The 18,339-nt window shown below is 41.8% G+C and overlaps 1 protein-coding gene across 1 annotated transcript in view; it reads left to right on the top strand.

The window, feature by feature from the left end:
- The window catches only part of cdh24b (cadherin 24, type 2b), a 163,586-nt gene that overhangs the window by 120,860 nt on the left and 24,387 nt on the right, over positions 1 to 18,339 (top strand). Inside the window, exons 8-12 of the mRNA XM_029524683.1 lie at positions 1,760 to 1,941; positions 10,199 to 10,455; positions 11,344 to 11,480; positions 14,177 to 14,298; positions 17,402 to 17,519. Coding sequence (XP_029380543.1) covers positions 1,760 to 1,941; positions 10,199 to 10,455; positions 11,344 to 11,480; positions 14,177 to 14,298; positions 17,402 to 17,519 — 816 coding nt within the window. The remainder of the gene's footprint in view (positions 1 to 1,759; positions 1,942 to 10,198; positions 10,456 to 11,343; positions 11,481 to 14,176; positions 14,299 to 17,401; positions 17,520 to 18,339) is intronic.

Raw genomic sequence — 18,339 nt, 5'->3', positions numbered from 1 at the left:
CGTGTGTCTAAGTACATACAGGCAGATTGAATGGACAAGGCAAAATCGCAAAAACTTTAAAACTCAGTCATTTACAGAGTGTCCATTCAAAGGAACTCGCTACAAATATAAACATTTTAATACATTTAAAATAATCACAAAATACTGAAAGAGTCAACACTTCAGCATTGCTACCACCTGTTAGCAATTTTTTGCCAGTCCTTTTAAAAATGCCACATTTAGCTTCTTGATTGGTGTCAGTCACTACTTGTCTACATTCATGTTAACCAATATGCAGATCTGAATAAACAAAGACCATGAAAGCTGCATAAGTGCAGTCCATCTATAAAAATCATAGCTGATGTTGTGGTTTTAATTGCTTGCACTTAACCACTACAGACATGATTTTGTAGTATAGGAAACAAAATGTTTAAAGGTGATGACTAAATGTTTTAATGCAGAGAGGATTACCATATCAAACAGTCCTGTTGGTAGCTTTTGAAGGCAGCGACAACTAACCTGTTTTGGTGTTAGAGAGAGGCAGAGAGAAACCCCTGGGAATTTTCTTTATTGTAAAACTGGTAATTATTAGCAGGGAAGCCTGCGCCAGCGATTGGACATCGCCAGAATTAAAAACACAAAATTCACACACACAGTGAGTGATAACTTTGCTTGCTGATGCTGCTTTGATGTCTGAACCGATCCACAAAGCAAAATAACCTCACATTTTGTCTGGCTCTGATGCTGTCAGATTTGCAGGAACTCATTTGACTGTATGCTGGCCCAGATACTGTCTGGTTGAAGTGCTGGCTATCTTTTATCCTGTCAACCCAATGTGTTTGTGCGACGTTGTTCTCTCCCTCGTGTTTACAGGTCTATCTGATTCCTTTAGCTTTAGCTGAGCAGATAACAGCACTGTTTGAATGAGCCTGTCTGTTCTGTGTGCGAGCCAAACAGTGATATCTTGCTTTTTCACCCCTCGCTCAATTTCTGTCTTTGCTACCATACTTAGTCTTGTCAGTATTGCCAGTGGATGATGTGTGTGTCTTCGGTCGGAGTAAAGTAGTATTTGTGTGGTGCTTTTTACGCGGTAATGTGGGTCCATTGTTGTGTGGTGCTCTGTATTTTCATCAGAAAGTGCAGCACGTAAATCGTCGGTGATGTCATTCCGTTTGATATGAACTGCTAAACCAGGAAAAAGGAATCAAAATGGGCCTCTTCAATGGCAGCAGCACTAAAAGGAAAAGTTTCAACATGAAAGAGCGTCTTGTGGTGATTAATATTGTTCGCAAGAAACGCAGGACTCAGACTAAAGAGTTGAAGTGTGTGATGAGTACTTAGCTAACATCATGGAGTTTGAATGTTTTGAAGAAGACTTTTCAAGCAATCTTTGCTTTTCCTGTATCTGTTCCTTCTGTTTTTTCTGTTTTTCTTTTTTTTAATCCTGGCCTCTTTTTAATTTAGCTACTTTTTAAACAGCAGCTTTCCTGGCTATGATTTTACCTGGCTTTTAATAAGATCTCAGTGCTGAGCGCTCAAACATGCATACTGCCTTTCTTGCCTTTAATCTCTCTCCTTCATCCTCTCCGTTCTGTTAAATTAAATGGCGCTTTATCTGAAGGAAATATTGTACATATTAGCTCAGCACAGGTGGGGAAAAGCTATTTGAAAACAGTTCAAAAGACAACATGAAATGTTTAACCAATAAATGAGGCCTATCAGTGCTAATGAATGATGTAGACTGTTTCCTTAATGCATTGCCATCATGTGTCTCTCGCAGGCATGTGGTCCTTCTCTGTTTCCGAGCTTGCCATCCCGGGTGCTGAAATAGGGCGTATTTCAGCCACTGACGCCGACCTCGGCGAGAACGCCAAGCTGGAATACACCATACTGGAGGGGGAGACTGGGGACACATTCAACATCACCAGAGTGAACCAAGAGGCAGTCATCACACTCAACAAGGTGAGGAGGGAGCTGAGTAGTTAGGGGGATGATGAGGGAAGGGTCGTTTAGATATCATGATTGATGACGGCAGGAGAAGAGAGGTAGATAGGTGAGGGAGATATTAGAGCATAAGTAGAAAGGGTCTGGTTTGGTTGGGTTAAGGAAAGAAGAACAGGACAGGGAAGGATGGAGAGAGAAAACACAGGATGAATGGAATTAAGTTTTTTTTGAGTTTTGCTTTGCTCATGAATCCAAATATTACTAACAAGTTGCCTAAACTCATTAAACTGGAATTACCTGGAAATACACAAAGAGCCAAAAGAATTAACACAACTCATCTCTCAACTGCTTTTCAACTGAGGATTTCAAGATGTGATCTGTATTCAACTTACATCTCCTCCCATCACAAGAGTGATTTTATGAGCTTCTAACAACTGAATTTCTTGCTTGATTCACTCACTGTAAAAAGGCCTTCCTTTTATCAATATTTCCATCTGCTTGCAGCAAACATAATGAAACATCCTTTCGAAGCCCAATCAAAGCATGACACATCTGAATGCAAATGTTGGCAGTGGCTAAGTGTATCTAATTTGCAGTAGACCTGTTTTGACCACTGTTGAGGTGTCGTAAGTGTTGCCTTTCAGCCAAGATTCTCTGTGCAGAGCATTTGCATGTCCAGACAGATCAGATAGACTCCATTCTGAGCTCACTTGGCTAATAGTTCCCTTTAGTGTAATTCTAGATGATTTCAGTTTCAAACAGCTATCCCCTAAGCAGCCTGCCATCATGAATAACCACATTCTTATGAAGACGTGTGCTCAGTGGGGGTGTGATACGTGCTGACACCCACTAATCACCAGTGCGACTTGGTAAAGTGCATGCATGTCGGTCTCAGGCGCGGGACAGAGGGCTTGACACTTGCATGGTAATGCTAGTTTAATAGGGTTTCGGGACCTGTGTGTCTGAATGAGAGAAATAATGGGCGGGGCTGTCTAAGATATGATGCATTCATTTCAAAGTAGTCCATCGGATCTGATTGCTAATCTGCTTGTTGTGTAGCTGATCTGTAGAGGCTGACAGATTTGTGCATATGTAATGTGAATTTTATATTGAGATTGATGTATTTACCTTCATGTCAAGGAGGAGTCTAGTAATATTGGTCCTTCACTTCAAAGGACTAAGTTGTTCAAACTGGATTGTAACCCATTGGTTTGTGAACCGCGGCTAAACAAAAGTGATCATGAACTTTAAAACCTCGCCACTCTTTTTCAGAAAACAGAGACACAAAATTACAGCACAAACAACTCTTCACATACCCTGTGAAGTGCTATACCAGGGTGACTTGAGTGGCATGAGCTTCTTGGAGCTGTTTCACCTCTCAACCTCTCAAAAGTCCAGTTGCCTTCGCTCGATACACAGAAATTCTTCTAGCAGTGTAGCTGTGCATACTGGTGCATGCAGGGAGTGTATGTGAATTTATCACTGTGTCAGTTCTCAGCCTTGGGTTTGCTGGATTCATTAAAAACAATCCGCACCTGGAGGTGGTGTGTGGAGTAGGATTTTTCAAGAGCTTTTTTTTTCTGTTTTTCTGTTTTTGAAGCGAAGAACTGAAGTAGTCAGAGGGCTGGATACAGTGAGAGATGGAGTAAGAAGGAAATCAAAGGTGAGGACCCAGGAGTAAGTGGAAAGAGTGGGGATGAAGAAAGAGAGAGACAATGGGAGAGGGGTGAGGGAGGAGTGTTAAAATGAGTTCCTGAGAGACAATGACAGCAGAGAGTGTGATATAACAAAGTAGTATAAAGTATAAAGGACCTAGAGAGAGACACTCAAAAGAGAGGAAGGGAGATGCAGAGACAGCAAGAGCTGCGAAATCAGCGACAGCAATAGAGGGAAATTAGCACAGCTATAGCCTGAGAGGCACAGGGAGGAAGAAGCACACAGACAAGCAGGTAAGATGACAAAATAAATAATAAAAATTAGAGGAGCCGAATAGCAAACTTTAAAGATAGGGAAGTAACAACAAGCAGAGTGAATAAGTGAGAGCAGCAGAGGAAGAGGAAAAAGAGAACAACCTGCTCTGTATAAAAGCAGGATTTAGCATTGCGTGCTGGGCGGAAAAATTACATGTGGACTAATACACATACATCCCACCCACAGTATTCCTCCTACAGGATCCAGCTACACAAAACAAAATGCACAATTAGTATTTCAACATGGCCTCCTTAGTGGTCTATTGTGTTGCTTTAATCCCTCTACAAAGGGCACCAAGAGAGCAAAATAGACTACACCAGGATCACTGCAAAGGGTGAAATATTAAATCAAACTGACTCACAGTTTGTGTCTTCCTCTTTTTTTTTTCTTCAACGTTTTCAGGCAAAGTTGAACATGTATTGAATAATTTCAGATGCTGGAAGGCTCCATTTACAACAGCAGGACTGGGATTTTGGGTAGAGGTAGATGTGCTACAGTAAACGCAACTCAACTTCACATTAATAGTAATAATGAAAAAACTCTGACTTGTATAGCTAAAGAAGGATTTAGCCTTTCAGGGAAACTAAAAACATCTAAGATGGGATAAAATTCTATTAGAATTCAAATAAACGAAGCATAAAATTATCACAAAGCTTCCCTTCAGTTTCCACTTTGTTAAACAAACTCCTCAAACTACCAAAAAATAAAAAAAAGAAAAAGTAATCTACAACAGCAGTATTTTTTTTTCCTGGTGTTGTTATGGCAGCATGCATATGGCGAGGTGTGTTACAGTGTCACATTGCACCATGTCCATTTCCCGGAGTCAGGCAGCTCTCAAACTGTGAAGGATTTTGTGAAGGGAATGGATGATCTGTGCGCCCCCGGAGAAGGGAGGATTTCCGAATGGAACAATTTGCGTTGCCACTGAGTGTTGTCTTGACCTTGCTGGTCATCTTGCTGCTGTGGGCTGAATCTCTTTAACCGTTGGTCTAAGATGCACTCTCTCTGTCTTTGCGTACACACACAGAATGGAGACGTACACCTACACAAGCAGCAATGAAAACATGGATATATATACAGTGACACACATCGATATAACACACTTGACCTTGCAGCTGCCTGTGTTTAAGCTGTGGGGAATAAGGTAAAATGGGTGCAAAGAGGCGTTTGCTCCTTGCACTTAAGGATGGTGAAGAACACCACACGGCAGAGCTCGTCTTTATGTTGCAACAGTGTGTGAGACGGGAGGTGGGTGGCAGATTGAGGGGACGGGCAGGGGGGCGAAGAGGTTTAATGGCAGATTAGGGATATATAGAGGGAAGAGAGGGAGCTGCAGGAAGATGAGTTAGGAGAGTTAAAATTAGAGAGAATATGCGATGACAAAATGGAGCTCAGTAGAATAAAACACGGGGGGAAGTGCAGAGAGAGAGAATGAGACAGTGGAAAATGAGGAAGACTGGATGATTTGCTGACGAGCGAAAGGGCAGAGGAGAGTGAGGTAAAGCTGGGGACACGCAGGGGAAGCTGGGTCATTAAAAGCCTGCAAGACTGGGCTATGACTGAAGCGGCCTGCTGCTTATCACTGCTTATTTACTGTCATTCCCCCAGAGAGACCCAGCAATAAAGCGATTTCTCTCCTTCTCCCCACTCGCTCTCCAGCTATCTCCCCTTTCTCCATCCCACACCCCTACCCACCCACTTCCTCACTCCCAACCTCAACCTGTTTACCCTTTTTTCCATCATCCACTGCTGTCTCTCTACGTTACCTTTACTCTCTCTCTCTCATTGAACCCCCCTCACCTAATGCACGCATCCAAAGATTCAGAGCGAGACACACAAACTAAAATGCTAGTAAATGCAAACACATGAATGCACACACACAAACACACATACACAGACAAGTCCTCCCCATCCTATCTTGTCCTTGCTCTGTTTTGTGTCTGGGGGCCATGTCAGACTGTGTGTATGTTTTTCTGTGGCTCTGACTCACCCCAGGTCTGTCTCATTCACATTCACTCGTGCAAGGGCACGCAAAGGTACACATGCAGGCATACACAGACGTACACATTGATGATTCAGCCAACATTTCCCCTTCCGCTTTATTTTATGCTCTTTAATTTTCTTCTCCTATGCTCCCTGACACCATCAGATCAGATCCACTCCAGTTATTTACTTGACATGCTGCTGTTAATGAATGTACACATTGCAGCTAATAGATTTTTGATACAGCATGTGAACAGGGCCACAGTGTAAGTAGCAGGTAATTGAAGAATTTGTAAACCACTCTCTAGCATAGTGGCTTCTTGGCATTGCTCTACAGCAGTGCCCCCTGATGGCCAGAGAGTAACACTCAAGACAAAGGGAACTTTAACTTGAGGATGCTGGTTCAGACTTAATTGAAATCAATCAACTAATCAAAACCACAACAACTGTTCCAATGGGAAGTAATTAAAAGTAAAGGAAAAGACATAGGGAGTCTTGTCGTCAGCTGATGGATACATGTGACTTAGACAGGTGATGAGTCAATGGAGGCCTCCATGTGTTTTGAATGACAGATGTTGCCAGAAAAAAAGATTTGAAAAGGAAACCAGCATAATGCCCAGATCTCACAATGAGTCATTACACTTGTATACTGAATTTATTAGCACGTATTATAACGAAATGGGATCATGAGACAAAAAAAAACTAGACATGTCACAACATCATTAATACAGATCCGGCAGTATCCGATTCAGGAGGTTCCCTTCTGAGGTATGTTTTCGGGGTGCTGTGAGCTGCATAAGCCTGCTATTTGTGCATCTTTCATTTTGTCTTACCTGTGGGGACAAGCTAGCTCGTGCATGTGTCAGTTTGCCGTTATTATTTCCATATGCTCTCACTTAAAACGGCTGGCTAATCCTCGGTCACACGCCAGCAGAGCGCCCAGGATTATCTGTGTTTGTTTTCTCACGCGGACGGGAGATTGTGTTAATCTCCTCTGAAGGGAAAAAGAGAGAGAAAAATGGAGAGAGGAGGAGAAAAGGGGAAAAAGAGAGAGACCAATGTCTCACTCCTAAGTTGAAAAAAGAAAAAGGAAGACACAGGACATCTGAGAGCGAAATAAGACAGAAGAAACAAAAGAAGAACAAAGTCAAACAGAAGACTTAGATGGGTCTTTGTTCTCCCATCTCCTCAGTAGTGCTTGTTGGCAGCGATGTCCAAAGCTGCGTTTGTCATCAGACAAATGAGATGTATGATTTTGATTTAGAATGCCCAAAATCAAGCTGCCAAGGACAGCAGGACACTGAATGCACACGCCAGACTATTTACATGCTCACGCAAGCTTGCGACATACACTTAGCACATATTATCCCTTTTTTTTTTCAATCACATGTGCAGACTATCTTCCATCTATTAGAGGAAAGTCAGGAAAAGCACCATCTTCATTCTACCGTAAAGTACTTTCACTGTAAGGTCTATACACACACACACAAGCACACACTTACTGTTCCTCAATCGAGCATGTATGGCTATGGGTCGGCCTCTTTGAGGTGACATGTATTATGTATCGCCAGTCTAGCATGCAGGTTAGCTAATTAATTTCTGCTAACTGTGAAGCGAATTTAAAAGGGAAATTGTATGGAGTGATTTGAATTTCAAAAAGGACTGTGGGGGTGCTGCATCGCAGGACAGGGGAAGGTTACACTTGTAAAGCATGCGTGTGTGTGTGTGTGTACACACAAAGCAGAGAGCAACATTAACTTGAGATAAGAGTGTGTATGCACATTCAAGGACTGCAACTCCTGATTATTTTCAATTAAATTGTTGATTATGATTAGTGTGAATGGTCTCTGCCTGCTAAAGGTCAGGAAACAACGAAGAAAAAGATGTCATAAATTGTGTCACAAACTGTCTCATCGCTTCCCCATACCAAGTGATGGTAGTGTTTAGTCTGTGATGATGACATAGAGCTCCTCAGGGGATGGGTCATTGCCTTTTCTTCTTTCTATGTGCAACAGCTGAAGCTCTTAGCCTGACTGGTGAGAAAACAGTTGTTGGTGCCTAGGTGGCAATAGTTTAACTTTCAGATAGTTCCTGTAAAGGTTCAAACAGCTATCAAAGTTGTGTGTTTTGATGTGTGTGTGTGTGTGTGTTTATGAGGCAGAAGAACATGTGATCTCATTCATTCACCCAAAGGTGTACGAGAGAGGAAAAAAACAAAACAAAACAATGCACCAAAACATACAAAAACAAAAAGTTTGTGGTAAGTGCACCCTGTAGGGGCAGATGAGGGAGAAGGATGAGTATGCACTGTGGTTTGTCAGAGCCAATGCCTTGTCACACACACACTTCGGGGGGGATATGTGGAGGGTGGGAGGGGGAGTGTGTGATGGAGTGTATGAGGTTGCGAAGGAAAGGGAACGAAGTGATGGAGTGCTGGATAGAGGGAGGGCGGGGAGGGGGTGGGGGGTTGATGAGTGTGTGCTCACAGTGTAAGTGACACATCTCCTCCTCAGACAGATTGTCTCTCTCTCGCTGTAATGGGGACCCTGTTGAAGAACCTATTCCTCCATCTACCTCCACACACACACACACACACACACACACACACAGTGTTACAATTTCCATCTCTCTAGGCCCCTTCATCAAATGCTTCTTGTTTATTTATTCTGTAGAGATTTCCCCCAATTTGCTTACATTTTGACGCCTTTCATTTGACCTTTTCTTTGCATAATTTCTAATCAGTCTGTACCTCTTTCTAAAACTGCTGATTTCCTGTAAAGCATTGACTCTGGTTTAAATCTCAGAAAGAGGGAAGAAAAAAGAAGTAGAAATGGAAAAAGAGTGATCAGAAAGGAGGGAGAGAGCTCGAGTGAGAGGATATCAATATTCCCGCTGCGGCTGGGATCCTCAGAATGATTTTTTCCCCCCGTTTGAATCTGACAGCAAAAATTCTGCATAACCAGGGAGCCTATTAATCCTCTGTCCAACATGGTTCTCTGTGCCAATCACACTGAGATGATTCATATGCACACTTGCTTTAAGGACACACACATCCTGACAGAGGATCTGAGGACACAAAGGCTCAAGAACCACTTGTACTTGTGAACAAGCCCACACACACACACACCAGCTCTAATACCTCAAACAGGTATTTTGAACCGGACCCAAACATGTTGCTTTCTCCAGATTTAATCACTGGCAGGTGTATGTCAGTGTGTGTGTGTGTGTGTGTGTGTGTGAGAGAATGTGTGCCTCTCCCCTCACTAACAATTATTTCGGCAAACCCGATCAGTGGCTATCTCATCGCCTCAGAACCGGCCCGCTTGTGGGAGTGCAGCATGCAATCACACGGACACCTCAGACAAATAGGCTTCATAACTTCTCTGTAACAAACAATCTCCAGGGCCTGGGCCTCTATCCCAAATGAAATCTCCTCTACCTGTGTAGATGCATGGAATTTTTCACACTCCTCCTAGCCAGGTAAGAGTTTCTCTGGTGGCTAATAGAGTTGCCATGGTGACAGTGACAGTTTGGGTTTGTTTTTATTTTCATAATTAGAACTCTATTCTTTGTGGAAATTATTTGTCACTAGAGTACACAGCACAAAATCTACATCCATGCTGTCACAAAGCATGTCTCAGTCCCAAAGTGCGTCACTAGGTGTGAAATTACCCCTAATAACACGTTTGTAACAATACAGCAAAAACACACTATCCAGTAACACACTTCCAATTGTGCTGGCAACACTGCAGCTCCAGACAATGCGGATGTTAGATCAATGTATCAATGCAGCTACCTGATTTCACACATGCCTACATCCATCTGCGCTGCATGAAGGAGGAAGCTTTAATCTTACCCAATTTCCATATATCTGCCATCGTCATTTAATGTCCTGGCAGTAAATGTTAAAGCAGCTATACTGCATATCCTCCAGTTTTTGTCATCTCATCATCAACTCTGACAAAACCAAAGCCCAAATATGTAGTTGCATCTGTGTCGGATCTCTCAAGAATCCTTTCAACACACTGAGCGTCAGCACTCTCATTGGCCCTCTGTATTCATTATTTGCCTTCTTGTTGCTTTGGATATGTAATTTAGAAGTCATCTGTGGAAGATTTTTTGATAAGAATTGGACCAAATGAAGGCAAAAAAACATATGTTTGGATTTGATGTTTCAAATCACTTCCATTTGCATAATTTCTTGCCAATAAAATGTCAATATCACGGTAAGTGTATATTGAAATGCTGAATATTATATATTTCCACCAGTGTTTTTAATCATCCCAGCTCACTCTTCCTAACCCTATCCCCCCAACCCCAGGCTGTGGACTACGAGAGCCGGAGCTCTTATTCTTTCTCTGTGGAAGTCCTCAACCCGATAGTTGACCCTCGCTTCCTGCGTCGAGGCCCCTTCAAGGACCGGGCCTCTATCAGAGTGGCAGTTCTGGATGCAGATGAGCCCCCAAGGTTCTCCCGGGCCAGATATCACATGGATGTGTCTGAGAACTGCCCGCCAGCCTGCACTGTGGGTCGAGTCAGCGCTGTAGACCCTGACACTAGTCTTACCAACAATATCAGGTGAAGTGAGGCTTCTCTCTCCATGCATTACAGATATCCACTCACAAGAGTTGTCAGGGCTGTGAGTACTCAAAACTGAAGCAGAGAGAAAAGATTTTAAATGTGAAGGCTTTCAAGCAAGTAAGTAGGTGAGTTTGATCATCTTTGGACAGCGCTGTTTCCCCGTTTCCAGTCTTTGTGTCAAACTGAGCTAAATGGCTATTGGCTGTGGCATTATATTCACAACGCACACATTAAAGTGGTAACCATCTCAGCAAAATCGTTATTATTTTAGTTGTTTATTACCACCAACTCAGGAATTTCACCCCCAAATGAGAAATCCAACATATAATGGTGCTGTGAAATACACTCCTGAGTTTTAGTCTTACAGAGGAGACTTTGGTTTTTTTTATATTGTCTTATTGATAGTTGGATCTCAACTACAAGCATTTTCAGAAAAGGAATATTTGTACTTTTTGAGTCAAATTCAACCCCAACTCCTCAGCGAGAAACAAGCGTTTCTTGCTTGGAGAAGATTTTGTCTCACATAGTTTAACACAGCAAGAAGCAGAAATTATTTGTCTGTAACCCAAATAACTGTGTCCCAATTAGCACCAGCAGAAGTGCTAAGAGTGAGCGTGTGGGAAGGAATCATAGTTGGTACATATTCATAGAGATATTTGGATAATCAACAGCACTTCAAAAGTGCTCGTATCAGTTGTGATAATCCCCTGTTATTAATTTTTTTGGCCAACCTCCTTACCGGTCTCTCACACATTTGCCCTGTCTGCTTTCTTTCACAAAGCATCTCACCGCAACCACTTCTTGTTTCTTACCTTCTCTCTTTCTTTCTATACTCCTCTCTGCCCCTTCCTCAATTCCCTCACTGAAGTATTTTTTCCTCTCCAGGTTCTCCATTGATCCTCAGTCAGACCCGGAGGCTCTGTTTCGTATCACCCCAGACACTGGCCTCATCACCACCGCCATGGAGCTGGACCGCGAACGCGAAAACTGGCACAACATTACTGTCATTGCAACCCAGAGAGGTCAGAGATCCCCCTTTGTACACCATTTACCACTAATATATCATTAGTTTGCTCCTTGAAGTCCTTCTTTTATCTAAAGCAAAAACTCAATGAAACTGATTACAATGAAGGTGACAATTAAGCAGCCTTGACTCCTAACCCTCGGGTTTATGGAGTTTAAAGTGCATATTATATGGTGTCTGAAAAGCACAATATCCAGCTTGTGATTCAGTTCAGCAGCTTAGCGCTGAAGTCATCAAGCCACGAAGGAAATGTTGTTTGGTGCCACAAATAGTTTACTTCTTTAGAATCAATTGATCTACATTGTGTGAGTTATCTGATGCTGAGAAAGATCTGTTCTCATAAGAATTTGACTGGAAGCAAAGAGTTAAAGCAACAAAGCCAGGACAGACATTGCTTTGCAGGAAGACTTTAATTGCAAAGGAGAGTGGTAAACACCTATCACTTTGTAAATGAAGATAACTAGCATCAACCCAGACATGCACTTAAAAACTCAAGGGTAAGATTTCAGTCAGGAAAGTGAACAGACACAAGTAAACAGAAGTGCAGACGATAGATCAGACTTGGGTCCCTTTAGTAGCTCTTCTAGAGCTTTCAGTCATGATTAGTTGAGATTATTTTTTTACTGCCATTTCCAAGGTCAAAAATAAACTGTGAAACTGAAAAATAACACATTTTCCATTCAATAAATCAAGAAACATCAGAGTAGATCCACTTTTCATACAAGTAAAAACCTTTAAGCCATTGAAAGATTCCCTTTCAGGAGCCATGATATTTTTTGTCAACCAATCCTACAAATAAAATACAAGAGCATGTCACAGTACTAACCTGTCTGTAGTAATCATTACCTGTGTCACAAATCTATACTTTCATTTAATAAAATGATATATTATCCTCCAACAGCTCAACAGTGTGGATTTCTGCACAGGAATCTCAAACATGAGTCATCTGTTTATTTATTCGGGGCTGTTTTCAATGTATGTGGAGCCTAGGTCAGTATTTACAGCAGCAGGAAAGTGTATGTGGAACTGACAAAATAAACTACAGTTCCCATGTTCATTGTAATGATGGAGGGAATGCAACAGTATTTGTCAATTTGTCAGTGTTCATCATGATTTTTCATGGAATTTGTTGACATATGAGAGAAATGTTAAATATCTCCAGATCACTTCTGAAAATTGTCCTTGGCTGGCAGGGAAGGTCCCAGACATTTATTCAGGTGCCTTAAACAATTCCTGACAGGCACTCCTTGTGGCTCTGAAAATAATGACGCTCAGAAGCAAAGGTGAAAACAGTATGATGGTATTTTATCCCCTGACTTTGACAACAACTCTGAGCTCATCTTAACAGTTTTTGCACCTTAATCAAGGCAAATTTTGACGCCAGTGGTGGCACATTAGACATTACATGAATTGCCTTTACGATTTCGGACAAATAATGTGTCCTTGCTAGGAACATCAGCTTCCTGTGCATTCCTGGCTGTGCTCCGATGGTTATTTTGGCAGGTGTCAAGCCAATGTTTGAATGTTTTCTGTCCTAAAAAAATAAAAAATAAAAAAATCTATCAAATTGGTTTGTGTAAATATGAAAGTATCGTTGGTGAAAGCTGTCCAGTGGCTGCTGTTTGCAAGTAACGGCGGTTGTTTTCCTGCCAAGCCTTACTCTGGACAAAGTTTAATCTTTACTTAAAGTCTGTTCAGGGTTCCTTGTGGCTGCAGTGTCGGGAGGACTGTGGAGGAAGCACCGTGAGTGCCTGTCTGAATAATGAGCTCCATCTAATAAACAGGCTGTTGGTGGCTGTGTTGACATAAAGCACAGCAGGAACTCTGCCATGGCCACAGGCAGGCCAGCTCACCCAATGGCATTACAGCAAGAGCTCATTTTCAGCTTTTCAGCAATGTCAACCAGTCGCTGTCATCCATGACACAGTGTTACTGCTTCAGGTTTGAGAGCACGGTGTGGGAGAGTATGTGTGCGCGTGCGTTTGTGTATGTGTGTCCGTGTGTTTCACAGAAAGTGTGACCCAGGCTGTGTTGCTGGGTTGCCTCCTTAGATAAAGGAATGAAGATGTGTGCTGGTGAGCCTAGATTATGCCTGGCAGAAGTATAGGCTAAAATGAAATGGTGCATGTTCAGCTCAGAATATGACTCCGTGGGTTTCAAGCATGGATTTGAGAACTTCATGTCCGAATGTGTGTATATCCACATGAATGGCGTGTGGGAGACCCTGTGCCAATCCATTTAAACTGCGTCTTTGTGTTACTGCATGCAGATTGAGTGCATTCTACAGCCCTCCCTGACTCTCTCGCTCTCGCTTTCTTAAAAAACACACACACACTCTTGACTCCGTGAGATGATCTGGCTAAGGAAGGAACAGTTAGATGTGGGAAAGGGTGACTGCCTTGCAGCATCACTTGCACTCCCGCCCAGACTCTGCGAGCTATAACACAAGCCGAATGAAGCCAGATGCACTACTGTGTATTACGCCAATTGTATGCTTGCTAATGTGATGTGAGTGCAGTTCACGTTTTTGAGAAAGACTAAAATGTTCGATTTTGTCAATTAGGACAATTTAGTGGAGGTAATGGAGAGCTTGGTTGCTCCACTTCACGTTTGTATACAGTTTTTCATAAATTTTCCACACACAGCTGCGTGTGCATCTTGAACGGTCTTTGTCCTTCTGATTGTCTTTTTCAGACAATCCCAGCCAGGTTTCCAGAGTTTTGGTGGCGATTGAGACGTTAGACCTTAATGACAATGCACCTGAGCTGGACAGGCAATACACCACAGCCATGTGTGACTCATCCTCCATCGGGCAGGTCAGTATGCGTTTAAATGACCTCTGATTTCAAATATTTGTGTGCAAGAAGATTTCTACTCCAAAACTAGAATTAAAAAGCTCAATTTATTCACAAAGCCTTTCTTTTTTATTGTGCATATAGAAATTTGGTGACATCAATGTTAACTGCTAAGGTCTGAAATGTAACAGAACATAGGATCAAATTTCAAAAATCAAATTTACAAGTTCTATTAATGCTATGCTGTGCTATTGCCCAACCAGTTTTGTGACGTGTTCAAAGATTGACAATGAAGTGGAGTGCTTTCTATTGTAATTGGTCAAACAAATGTGCTGCCACATCACAACAGGAGTGATTACAACAAATGGTGCCTGCCATTTCGCTGCTTCGTCTGTATCGACTAGGACAACAAATACTTAAAAAGTACAATTGAAAGCTGAGAGCAACAAAGAAGTCCAGACTCACATTGGAATTTAGGAGAGAAGGGGGCAGAGGCAGCTGGAGTCAGTGATTACACAGTGGTGGGGGAAAAAAAAAAATAATATATATATATATATTAAAAAAATGGCTCTGTGTGTTTCTTACACTGTTCACTTCACTGTCTTGGGGCCTGATCCAGGGTGGTGGGGATGGTGCTGGAGGTGGTGATTAGCATACATTTCTCTTTTTTTTTTTTTTTTTTTTTTATGTGAAACCAATATTTGGATTTTAAATTCATTTTAGTGTGACTAGAAGCATAGCTCTTTGGATCACACGGTAATGTCAGTGAGTCCAGAATGAGATATCTGAACTGCTGTTGCATCACCTTGAAAATTTGAACAGGCATTCCTTGCTCCGAGGCAATGAATCCTAATAAATAATGATTTTTCTCTAGTGCTTCCACTGACATTTGTGCTTTTTAATGATGTCTCATAAACTGCCTGAAGAATTACCATGAAATTTGATACAAATATTTATTTTCCTCACTGGAGTAATTGGATTGTACCTATGTTTTTGTCTATTACTTCAATATTGTTAAATCTTTTGTATCAATATAAACAGTACCTCCTCCATAACCTCAATATAGTTACTGGTGTTGGTTGACAGATTTAATAGTTGTTGGTTTTGTTTTGTTTTTTTTACATTTATAAACACTGTATTTGTGCGTGTGGTTTATGAGATACCCACATAGCAACCTCTGGGGCTGACAAATGAAACCAATGTGGAAGTGGCAAAAACTGCAGTTCCCCAAATGGCTATGTCAGAGTGGCTCTTAAAGTGAGTTATTCCCCATAGACTCAAATGTTACATAAAGATGTTTGCAACCCAGTACCAAAAACATGAGCTCTGTAGCCAGTTTCCCTCCTTATGACACCTGTCATCAAAGCTGATAGTTCTACTTAACTGAAAATGAGAAACAGGAGGGTGAACATAAGTGTATGCTAATGTCTAAGCGCCACATATGTTCCAACACTTTGCCCGTTTTTAGCCAGGTCGGTGGAATCAGGCACTGCCAAGGTGGCGACAGTGGAGCAGCCCACCCTGAGATTCATAAGCGTTCCTTAGAAACTTGTGGCTGATTTCACTGAGCCTGAGTTCATCTTTATTATTCCATTAATTTATTACTTTCTTTATGTTGCTACCCTAAGCTTCATATCCAATTTTTTGCCATGTGTAAAACATATAGCTTGTTGGGCAAAAAAAAAGCCATCTTAAATTATTAATATAAAGCTGAGTAAAATACACTGCATTTTACAACAGCAGAATCAACATAGCCAATCATAATTTTGTCAAACAATGAACCAGATAAAAGGCTCATGCCATCTTTCGCTGCAAGTTCATTTGCTTTACACCAAACAGTGACGTTTCTTGCGGGGAAACAGACTGAGCTTTAAAGCTGTTTCCCTTCCTGCAGGGAATCATAGGAGACAAAGGCATGTCCGCTCGACTACAGGAACATACAGAGTACAGTTGTACAAAGCTCCATCTATTCACATTCTGTGCAGCTACACTCACCCATTCACTGCGGAGGCAGGTGAATCCTCAATAGCCTGTTATCACAACACAGCAGCTATTCAAATTGTAATTAAACTTGAGACTCACTCCTCTCTGCTATCCCTTGTGAGTTCTTTGTGTTCTTGTCTGTTTTTCTGCATCATGGTGTTCTTACTTGATTCTATCTCACTTATAGAAATCATTCAGTTTGCTCCTCAATCTCTCCCTGGAAACCATCCTTTGCTCTTTTTTCCTCTCTCCTCCATCTCTAGCACTCCACGCTGGGTTCTATTGCCATAATTTGGTGTCTTGGCCCATCTGTTGTTCTTCACTGGTGTTTTCACTGCTCTGCTTGTGTCGTCGTTGTTTTGCCACTAAATCTGTGATTCCATGGCAATGACATTGATTTGTTTTTCCCTGTGATGCTCATGTTTGTCTTGTGTGCGCTGTAATGTGAGTGAGCAGGAAGGCACTTCATGAAAGAAATATTATGATATCTCTTCAGCGCGTCTGCGGTTTGGGGATGCATGTGTCTGTATGACAAGTCATTAGGCAAAATGCGTTTGAATGCTCGCACACAGCCACTGATAATGTAATGTGACTGCACATAACAAATCTTCTTTAGGCCTAGAGACACTGACAAACTGAGAGAGCATTCGGCAGCCTACATTTTAGTTTTTCAGTCTCGTAACCAGCATTAGAAAGCATTTCTGAAAGTACAGTTCGCATAATGACGACGGGGGTCTTTCATTAAAAAGAAATTACCCATCATCTTAGGCAGTGGGAGATTTCTTTTAGATTAATTTATTTACAATTGCTGCCCACTTGTTCAGAGACAACAACAAAACAGAAAGCCACTCTGTGTTTGCGTGTGAGAGGGAGATTCACACCAGACGCTGTTATTTATTTGCTGTGAGTATCAGACACAGTTTGTTTCTGTCTCTGCACTAATTGTCAGGCTTGTTTTGAGCCCTGCTGACATTGGCTAATGACTTATAGCAAAAAGCACTCTCCTTGTAAGTATTTCTTCCATTACCTTCTTTTCTCCCTCTCTCTGCCTTTCTGTCTTCCACACATACAAGCACACTACCACATATTCACACATTCCCCTCACCCAATCTCTTCTACTTTCTCTATCTCTGTATTTCAGGTGGTGCAGGTGTTGCGGGCGATTGATAGAGATGAGGGAGGAAATGACAGCACTGTGTATTTCAGCATCCCTCCAGAGTCCAGCACTGCCCTCAACTTCAGCATCAGGGATAGTGGTGGTAGGCACTCAATCTTTCCTTCTTTGTGTATTCCTCTTAATTCCTTTTTTTCTGCCTTAGAAGGCACACGCTTTTCCTCACTACTTTTTTAAGGCTCTTAATCCCACATTTTCTTTCCGCCTTTCTCTTTCCATCTACGTCTTTTCTCCCATTCTCTCTTTTTCTTACTCTCCTCTCCAGCCCTCTCCTCACTACCTCCCACTCCCTTTTTTCTGTCTCTGCCTTTCTTCCCTACCATCCATCTCCCAACTCTGGTGGCCCCGTTGTTTTGCTTTGTTATTTTCCTCTCCTTTGTTTGCCCCTGTTGTTTGCCTTCCCATATCCTCAACATCCATCTTCTCCTCCCAGCTACCTCATATGCTTAATTCAAAATAGAATTGAATTGAGCTGCATTGTATTAGTTTCTAGTACATTCTTTGTCTTCACCTCTGTATTTCCACCCCTTTTGCTACACAGATACACAAACATCCTGTATTTGAAGTGAAAAACACACAAACAAGCAAAATGCTTTCACATAATTCAGGCTTTTTAATTCATGTACTGTTTTTATACTCATGTAAACAGTGATTTTTGCTTAACAAAACTCAAATAGATATAGAATCTAAATAAGAATAGGAATAGGAATTAAATGCATTCCCACAAATAAACAGCACATTTTGGCAATCAACCACTTTCACTTCTTTTTGACAGAAAATAATTGCTTCTCAGATATATTTTTGCAGTCATGCATCACCTGTGGAGTTCAGCTGTAAACAAGTGCAGTAATGTTGGCAATCGGTGCTTCATGGTAAAACACGTTGTGCGTATGCTTGAGGCCTGA

The sequence above is a fragment of the Echeneis naucrates genome, chromosome 17 (assembly GCF_900963305.1).
Source record: "Echeneis naucrates chromosome 17, fEcheNa1.1, whole genome shotgun sequence".
NCBI classification, from domain to species: domain Eukaryota; kingdom Metazoa; phylum Chordata; class Actinopteri; order Carangiformes; family Echeneidae; genus Echeneis; species Echeneis naucrates.
Note: the sequence above shows the minus strand (reverse complement) of the source record. Positions and strands in the feature narration are given on the sequence as shown.